Source organism: Plectropomus leopardus, chromosome 2 (assembly GCF_026936395.1).
Source record: "Plectropomus leopardus strain MGB_pleo_1.0 chromosome 2, ASM2693639v1, whole genome shotgun sequence".
NCBI lineage: Eukaryota > Metazoa > Chordata > Actinopteri > Perciformes > Serranidae > Plectropomus > Plectropomus leopardus.
The window spans coordinates 34,170,415-34,180,443 of NC_142177.1; the positions used below are offsets into that span (position 1 = coordinate 34,170,415).

The following is a 10,029-nucleotide window of genomic DNA, read 5'->3' on the forward strand; positions in this document are numbered from 1 at the left end:
TGCTGGCCTGCCCTTCCAGTTCCCTCTCCTGGTCTTTCCGTCTGTCCACACACCCGTCCCCGAGCTCCCAGGCTCCATTCTCTGGAATCCTCTGTTCTCCGGGCGTCGTGGTGGGTGGTGTGGAGAGTGCAGGTGTGCGCAGTTGGAGGCACAGCTGCAGAGTCGCTCCAGACGCTCTCCATGCATGGGGTAAAGCCCTCACCAAACCGTGGAGGGGAACAGCTGTGGACAGCCAGCCAGACCCAGCTTAGCCCTGCCCAGCCCCGCCGAGGCCAGCAGAGCCCAACCCGAACCTGACTGCTGGTGTCCTGCAGGGCCTCTTCACAGAAACTCATTCTACAAAGTAACTTTTGTGCGTTAGACACATATGGGTTGGGTTACAAGTCGACATGTCACAATGAAATGATTATGATTTGACTAAAAGGAGTGAAGTGGGAATCGTTTTGTGTTATTAATGGCACATTTTGTTCAGAGATGATGAGTTCTGAAGGGAAAGTAATCAATTTTTGTTCAGTAGAACAATAGAAACAGTTTTAGATATTTTATTATCTTAGGCTCCAAACAAAAGTGGTCCAAATCAACCCCGCGCCCTGCACACATGGGGACTAATCTTTTCAATTCAGATCTGGGCCGCTTTCATATGTTGTTTTAAATCAGTTACACATCTGATTTTCTTTTTTTCTTTTTTTTTTTGTGCAATGCGATCTCTGTGGAGCTAGAACTGTTGGCATCGAAAATAAAATTTGGCGTTGCAAAGACAAACACTGGCACTAAAAACTGAAAATGTCCCACTGGAAATAAATGACAGTTCAAATTATTTTTATTATATTCAAATAATTCAATGATGATCTAATTTTTGTTCTTTATGTCACTTCTTTTTCAGTGTCTTTTTTTTTGCAGATTTTTTTTTTCAGTTTCAGTTTTGTGTTGTCAGTGTTTGAGCTGAGACGGGAGGAGTTTCAGGGCAGGGAAAGTGTGATTTACATATAATCTCTTCTCGACCCACCGTCCTGAAAGACTGACATGAAGACAAAAAAAAAAGTTCATTGATTTTCAGTTATTCTTTTTTCATTGTTAACGTTTGATTTTCAGTGCCATTTTAACACTTTGTGTCCAGTTCCACAGACCTCAGTCTGAACTCTTATATCAGAATTCATGCCACTTTTTCGTCACTGTCGACGCGTGTCTCACTACGACAGCCTTTTGGAGCAGCACTGACAGACGGACTTAAAAGTAAACTTTCACATCCTGAAATTTTGGATGAAATCTGTTTCAGTGAAGCCAATGGTGTCTCGATCCCACCACTCCTGAATCTGGTCCCACACACAACTCTCTTCGTTTTTGAAGCCCTGACGAAGGCCGGTGTTTGGTCGAAACATGTTGGCTTTTTTAATGATGTAGTCACTATAATAAAGGCTTTTAATGTAATTCCTCCAAGTTTTTCACGCTTTCATACTCTTGGAGCGCCTGGATTTCCCTCTCATCTTATCCACACACAACTCTGTTTAGAAGTAGCAGCCATTTCTCCACAAACAGCCATGATTAAATATTTTGCTGTCTTTCTCCCCATCCTCGTTATCTTCTGCTCATTATTTGCCAAATTTGCTTCCACTGCACAACAAAATGAAACCATAACCTCCAACCTTAACTGCCTCCATGTTTACTTCTTTACGTCAGTGTGCTGCGTCTGACGTCTTTGTTATTAAACTCTGTGCCATGCAGGTCACTTCAGGAGCAGTTCCCACTGGAGTCTGATATTGGACATATTTATTAAATACTGTGACCAGCCAAAAAAAGAAAAAGCACTTAGACTTGTAGACTGAACAAAACTGTTTTTCAATCAAAATTGAAAATTCCTAATTCTGTGTGATTTGTGCTGTTCACAGTGTTTTGAAAAAAAAAACAACAAAAAAAACAGATCACATAGGGGTAATAAATTAATGAATGAATATTAGATTTGGGCCCTTTTTGTCTGCAGTCTGAACTTTGCTTTAAAGCCACTGTGCGAAGAGTTAAAATGTGATTAAAGCGTCTTGTACAAAGAAAAACTTCCGTCATCAGAATTTGAAAAAGTTTTAAAAAACCACGGCCTGTTTTGCTTGTAGCCCTTCACATTAATGCATCAAACCTATAAATCCACTCTTTATGTGTCTTTGACTCAAATCAGAATTTCGAATTCATCCTGCTGGCCTGAATATTTGCACATGTAGTCAGGCGACTCAGAATCACACTTTTCTTTAATACGTTATTGTAACACAATATGTCTGTTTTACAGCAAAACGATGGGCAGTTCACGGTGATCCAGCTCGTCGGTATGCTGCGCGGCATCGCCTCGGGCATGAAATACCTGGCCGACATGAACTACGTGCACCGTGACCTCGCTGCCCGAAACATCCTGGTCAACAGCAACCTTGTGTGCAAGGTGTCGGACTTCGGTCTCTCGCGCTTCCTGGAGGACGACACATCAGACCCCACCTACACCAGTGCTCTGGTAAGGAAACATGCTGACTGAAAGTCCCTTTTATCGTGCGCTTTCGTTTAACCGTCACCTGACATCCACTGCAGCTCACTCCCACACCGCTCTCCCTATCGATACAAACATCATCCCTTCACCTGTTCCTCCCTTCCTCCTCCTCCAGTATTTCATGTACCACACTTCACTCCCAGGGGTTTTGTTATATCCACCTCCCAGTTTGGATTACCATCAGCATTGTTGCCGTGAACGCTGTCTCTCTCCAGAGCCAGGACACTGTGACGGTCGGGTTTCGGTGTCGCTTCCCTCCGCTGAGGTTGTGCTCTTTGTGTTTGCAGGGAGGGAAGATTCCTATCCGATGGACTGCACCCGAAGCCATCCAGTACAGGAAGTTCACCTCCGCCAGTGATGTGTGGAGCTATGGGATCGTCATGTGGGAAGTCATGTCCTACGGAGAGAGGCCTTACTGGGACATGACCAATCAAGATGTATGTGTTTAACCCTTAAAACCTGGATCAACATCACTTTTCTTTTGCTCCTTTTAGACACCTTTTGCAAGTATTCAAGCATATGAATCCTGAGCAATTTCTTTCAAAAACTTTGGGAGTAACAGTAAAAAAATGTTCCACAAATTACATGAAATAAGTAGATGTAGAAAAAAATTTTTTTTTTTAAACTAAGGAAAAATGTCTAGAAAAAAAAGAGAAAAGCTAGGGAAAAAACTGCATTTTAAATTACGATGACTATATATTTAAAATGAGTTTCAAGCACTTTTTCCAAGTCATTTCCTTGTTTTTTGTTTTTTTCTCTCATTTTTAGATATTATTTTTTTTCTTTCTAATTAATTCCTTTTTCGTTCTTCACTGCCTTCTATGATATGGAAGAAATCGAGCTCATGTTTCAAAGGGGGACAAAAAAAAAAGCAAATTTGATTCCTTTTAAAAAACATGGGAAAAGGCAGTGAGAAACTTAGCAAGAAATGTTTCACAAATAGCAAGAAATATTAGATTTTAAAAAATTATTTTTAGGGAAAAATGTCTAGGTTAGGTTATTTCCTTTTTTGTTTGAAGGTTTTTTGTTTTCTTTTACTTTTCACAAATTTCTTGCAAATTTGGGGGTTATCTAATCTTTTTTTTGTTTTAAGTTTATTTTTGGGGTTTTTTGCTTTTATTATATAGGACAGCCAGAGCTTGAAGTGGGGAGAGTGAGGTGATGACATGCAGCAAAGGGCCAAGTGTTGGAATTGAACCCACGGCTGCTGCGGCGAGGACATAGGCTTTGTAAATGGGGCGCCTGCGAGCTGCTGGGCAATCCAAGTTATTTATTCTTTAGTTGCTCTTTGCTTTCCTCTCATGTTTTTAAAAGAAATCAGGCCAATTAGCTCAGGTTTCAAAGAGTTAACTTGCCTGTAGTCATTTTTAAAATTGATGTTGATTCTTCAGTCAAATCCCTGTTAAACATTTTTTGAAACACGGCCTCACATATATGTACATAACCTCCTTCCTGAATTTCATTACAGACTCCTCCGAGATACATTTTGTCATCGTATCTGCTTTCCCACAGCTAAACAGCAGCTTTCACTCATGGGTTTTATATGAAAATTCCCCCACACTCACCGCAGAGACATAATCAGATCATTTGAAATGCACGGCGGTGCTCAGTGGACAATTTCTGCTCTTGACTGGAGCCTCCATTTCCTATCTCCCTCTGGGTAGCAGAGGAGAGAGCAAATTATGGGGAGAGAGATAATGAAAATAGTTTCAAATTGAAAGTGAGAACACTAATGTGCTAAGAGGGACTGAGGACCTCAACGGTTATCTTATTAGCAGCTCCAGATAGTGTTTCTGCTCCATCGGGGTCCTCGTTTGGAGGTCTCATGAATGAGATTAATCTGAGTCTGAATGGAGCTCCTTTAATGGCCCCGATAATGAGCAGGGGATTGTGCGTCCTCGTCACAAAGTGTCCTCCGGGTTGTTTCACTCTGTTAACCGTGCACCACCTCTGTGTGCCCCCCTCGACCAAAAACATCAGCGGCCAGAACCAGATGTATCTTTAATGTGACTTTGCAGGGAGAGAGAGCATTAAATACTTTGTAAAGGCCGCCGATGAGGTCACCGCTGGCAGGAGTGTGAAGCTGGTGGAATAAGGTTTATGTTCTTAATGACCTGACGGGTGTTTAACAGCTCCTCACATGAAGAGCTAAAGTGGTGATTTGTGCACAAATATATGTATTTCTACATTTATATGTGTTTAAGTAATAACCATAATTTAACAGTTTTGACTCTTGGAGTAAGTCGCAGTAATGACTGCAGCAGTTGTTTTCATCACATGGCGAGAGGCACACTTGCTCTTGTTAAACATGAGAAAGAGCATCAGCGCCAGTATTTACTTCATTTTAGACATGACTGCTGTAAACTTCACTTAAATGTGGGAGTTTATCCAAAAACACTAACATATCATATTTATTATATACACATAACTTCTATACAACAAGAGAGAATGTTTAGTAATTGGATTGAATCAGTGCTGGAAAATAACTCTGTACATTTACACGGCAACGGTTTTTGCATAGAACATTAAAATGTTGTTGCGGTTTGGCCTTTTGTTGATATGACAACGGCGTTTTGGGGGGCTGAAAACACGAACTTCTGAAACCGGCTCCAGAGTGTAATCTTTTGGAAACGCAGCCCCTTCTGTCACCGTGTAAACTGCCGATGCGTGCATCATGAGAACTGTGACATCACGTCCGCATTTCGCGCATGCATGTGGTGTACTCCTGTGGTGTGTCTTTACAAAAGTTACACCACCAGATACTGGCCTGGCATGCACACAACAGCGCTTTCGGTTGTTTTTGCAAATCCGTGTAAACGAGGATCTTTTCCACAATGTTATCATATGAACGCAGATGGTTTTTTTCTGTTCTTTTAGGGCCATTCTCTTCTAAACATGGCTTTAAATTAAGTGCTGTATATATGGATGTAGTATGAGGTATTTGTACTTTATTTTAATATTTCCATTGTATGTTGTTGTATACTTACTGTATACTACTGTACAATATTTCAGAGGATAGTGAATTTGTTTTTCTTAGGATAGCGAAGGCATGACCTGCCCTACTCCTCGCTATTCTTGGAAATACAAAGTTGTGAGACGGTAGTGTGGGACTTTTTCTCCACCACATTTATCTCACCACTTAGGCGTAGATTTAGCAGGGTACGTAGGGGACAAGTCCTATTAAATATTTAGGACATGTGCGTTTGTCCGCCTCCAATAAGAACTGACAGAAGACATTTGCACCATAAATTGATGCAGAAAAGGCACAACAAGTAAGTGCATGAAAATTCATCAGAATGTAGGAAAAGAAGTGTTTGATGCTGTAAACTTTTTGACTTTTTGACCCCTGATTTCAAGTCAAAACTTGTGATATCATCAAGTATAAAGTCTGGAGCTTCTCCACTGACAATGATTGAGGTTTTTCAACCGAGGACACTAAAATAAAATGAAGCTCATTTGGGTATAAAATTTAATTTTCACTGGTATCTGTTTGTAAACAAGGCCGTTATCGGTGGTCTTCAGCCTTTTATGTCCACACTGTTGAAGTGGTCCAGGATCTTACCATACTCCTTCCAGTGACTGGCTTGTACTTCAGATATTTAGAGTTAACAGTGAACTTGGGAAAACCACTTTTAGCTTCTCTGCCGCCCGACGTATGGAGCGTCCTACAAACCGCCCTGAAACTCAGTTTACTTGTATTCATTGGTGGTTTCAGATCTCTAATCAGCGATAATTCTGTCACTGTCTGCAGCTGTCTTTTTAATCTTTTATAATCTCATTTTTAAAAAAAATTGTATTGTTTAAATTGGTTTTAGTATTTCATTAGTCTTTGATGTGCACTTTTACTTTTATTTTTGTGGAATGTAGTTTTCTCGACGTCACTGTAAATTAGAGCTTGCTCTCAGTGATCCATCGAGACTTAATGAATGAATAAATTAATGAATGAAAAAAAATAAAACACAAAATCAGACTCCCAAACATTGTCTATGGAGCAAGTCCAGTGTTAATACCTGATGACATCACAAATTTGCGACTTACTTTTCTGGGTTCTGGCTTTGAGAGAGAAGCTCATGTTCACTCACACTGATAAAACTTCTTGGCCATGGAAATATCATTCTTAATTTAGGTGGTTTCCCCTTTTAAGTAGAGTTTTGAAAACAGGGTTTTTGCTGTTGGAAAACGTTGGAAGTACGTCTTCCACTGGATCGCACACTTTCTCCTGTCCATCAACTGATCTTAGAGCCTCTTAGCGACCCTCTAAGATCTCTGTCTCCCCCTGCAGGTCATCAACGCCATCGAGCAGGACTACCGGCTGCCCCCACCCATGGACTGTCCCAGCGCGCTGCACCAGCTCATGTTGGACTGCTGGCAGAAGGACCGCAACAATCGGCCCAAGTTCAGTCAGATCGTCAACAACCTCGACAAGATGATCCGCAACCCCAACACGCTAAAGGCCATGACCCCGTTATCATCAGGGTGAGCGTCAGCACGGCCGCTGATCGAATTTGTTTTAAGTGATTTGCTCGTGTCTGTCAGTAATTCTTGCAGCCATAACATATGGTGCAGATGAGTGTCAGTGTGGGATCTGCATGTGTGTTTTATCTCGTCTCTGTAGGCATCCCACAAGAAGGCCTCTGCTTTTAGCATCATTTCACATTGATGTGGATAACATCTTGAACAATAAAATGCATCTGATCCTCTCTAAATGTAAAGGCTTTCCTCTTCCTAACAGGAAATTCGTGCTCCTGCCAAAGTGCCATCCGTGGCACAGTTGACTTTTTTTTTCCGAACACAGTGTCTCTTGTTTCTCCTGGCGCCGAGCGGTTATGTAAATTAAAGCCTTTCGGTTTGATAGATCAAATCCTTCCCACGAGCGCTTCAGGCGAAACCTGGATTGAAGCCGTCGTGCAATTTTCAAAACAAAACATTTTGAAGCGTTTCTGCTCTGGGTGTTAGTTTCCTTTGAGAGTGAGGGTTTACTGATTTCCATTATCCCTGTCTGTACTTTCATTTGTGGTGGCGTGCGGGACTGAGGGCCAGATTTTCCACAGACACTGAGGGGATATATTGGCTCCTTGAAGCCTATCACTTCATTTGGAAAATACACTTTATGAGGAATCAGTTTGGAAAATATTGGTTCATGGATCAGGCCGGTGGGATTCCCGAAGTTCTGTCTAGCCTTTTGAAAACGTAATATAATAATTCATGTTTGAATCATGTGCAGGTGGTCGGGGCTGTTTGTGATTTTGGACCTGCCATTTTGTATTATCATTTAAACTTAATGGCTCCGGTTTGTGTCCCTCCTCAGTGTTCATCTCCCTCTCCTGGACCGCAGCATCCCAGACTTCTCCAGCTTCAGCACTGTGGACGAGTGGCTGGATGCCATCAAGATGGGCCAGTACAAAGACAACTTTGCCAGTGCTGACTTTTCTACATTTGATGTGGTGTCCCAGATGACCATGGAGTAAGTGTCGATGATTCCCGCCGTTCTGGGTCTGATAAGCACGGGGAAAACGAGAGTTCTCCAAGTCTCGTATAAACCTGAACGAGCAGCAGACTCTGCCTCTGGCCCATTATATAAAAGAGCTGCTCTGCATGTAATTAACAGATCGTAATTCCGCCCTTGCAAAGCTGAACAGTGGGCACAATAGCTCCAAGCCACAACTGCGCCCTTTATTCTCTGCCGTGTGTTCAGCAGGCCTCTCTTTGACCTCACTCTAAGGGTTGAGATCATAAAATGGGGTCGGTTAGCCAAAATATTAGGAGGAAAATCATTCCGAAACACAAGATATAATCATGTTAAGAATGCCACCTGTGGAGAAACAGATAAAATCATTTCCTGTCTGTGGATAACAGCATCACGAGCCAGAGATTAACCCACAGAGATGCTTCACTCTTGAAGAAAACAGATGGTAATGTGTAATCCAATAAGTGTGATTACTGTTGAGATTTAAAATTAGGAGAGAGAAAATGTTATTGTCGGATAGTTAAGAAGCTGTTACCGCTGCCATGATACAGAGTTGGAGCCAAGTTATTATTTTGCAAGTCACAAGTGAGTCTAAAATCAAGATTGACCAGTTCCAAGTCTTCAACTTTTGCGTTTTGAGTCTTAAACAGGTCATAATGTACTCATGTAAAATGTAATCAGGGTTCCCTTGGGTCCTTAAAAAGTCCTAAAAGCAATGAATTCATTAATCTAAAATTAAAGCCGTAATTGGTATTTAAATGTCTTGAATCAATCTTTCAAAAGTCTTAAAAATGTTTAGACATGGTATGTACCATTTTATGGGGTTTTTCCCCATTACATTACATTGTAAAATCTGAAATAATTAGTAACATCTATTTTTTCCATTATTAACTGAATGCCTCTGGCTTTCATCTCACGCAGACCAGGATGGAAGAGCCAACAAATACTCCTTTGTTCTACCCTAAAAAATATAAAGTATTTTCAGCATTTGAAGTAGATTATCTTACTTTTTAAACTGATCAAAAAAGTTTTATGTTACAAATAACATTTGGGAAAAATTGTTCCAGACTTGAAGTACTTTATGGTGGTTATTATTTTTCCTTCAGTTTTGGTTATTGTAAAATTGGTCTTAGATTTCATTCTGAGTGGCATTAAAAAAAGGCTTAAAATATCTGAAAATCTAACTTGCCTCAAGCTGTAGGAAACAAACTTCCACTTTTTTGCATCCTGTGTGCGTCCTTTTTTTTTAATTATTCTGTGTCCCCTCCTTAAATCCTGACGTTTTTTGGGTCTCTTAACGTAGCACAGACAAAACTCATCATGAGGATTTTATTTTCCTCAGCAGAAGTTGGAGGAGTCGTAGGGTGGATAACTGATCTGTCGATCCCGTCAGAGCCGATCAAATCAAATCAATGTATGAGAGGAGCAGCTGGTTCAGACGAAAGTGAAAGCAAACTTTTAGACCCTGAACACTGAAGTTTCACTTTCACTCTGCCTGATGTTCTGCTGCTCCGTCTGTGCCCAGAGTACAGCTCCAAAAATATAAATGCAACACGTGGCGTTTTTAATCGTGGCAGGACGTCACAAATAAACGAATGTGTGTGAAACCCTGATTATTGTGAATTGATTCATGAACCAATTAATGACACTTTTTAAAGAGCATACATTTAAATCTTCGGGCAGGGGGAAAGTATCAGATATATTCAAGTCAAACGGCTAAAGTCCAAGTCATTCGTGATAAAGTCCAAGTCAAGTTGCAAGCTGTTATTTTTTTATATTTCAGGTCCAGTCTAAAATCATCAAATTTGCGACTCCTGTGGCGCTCCAATCCGAGTCCGCAGCTCTGTTTCACCATTTTTATACAACATATGATTTCTGTGACGAGACTGGAGTCAATGAGATGTTAAATTTGCAGCATTTTGTTTTGGTGGTAGGAGATGTGTTGGGGTTTACCGCGTGAGTCAGTCGACAGAAAAACACACTAAAGTGGCATCTAAACATTTTTCTGTGATTATATAAGCTTTCTGTCCTCATAGAC

At 40.9% G+C, this 10,029-nt stretch overlaps 1 protein-coding gene across 8 annotated transcripts in view; it reads left to right on the plus strand.

The window, feature by feature from the left end:
• The window catches only part of ephb2b (eph receptor B2b), a 190,338-nt gene that overhangs the window by 174,436 nt on the left and 5,873 nt on the right, over positions 1-10,029 (plus strand). For all 8 annotated transcript variants that reach the window (XM_042509373.2, XM_042509381.2, XM_088069277.1 and 5 more), the window contains 4 exons: positions 2,276-2,491; positions 2,812-2,961; positions 6,807-7,000; positions 7,833-7,988. In XM_042509373.2, coding sequence (XP_042365307.1) covers positions 2,276-2,491; positions 2,812-2,961; positions 6,807-7,000; positions 7,833-7,988 — 716 coding nt within the window. The remainder of the gene's footprint in view (positions 1-2,275; positions 2,492-2,811; positions 2,962-6,806; positions 7,001-7,832; positions 7,989-10,029) is intronic.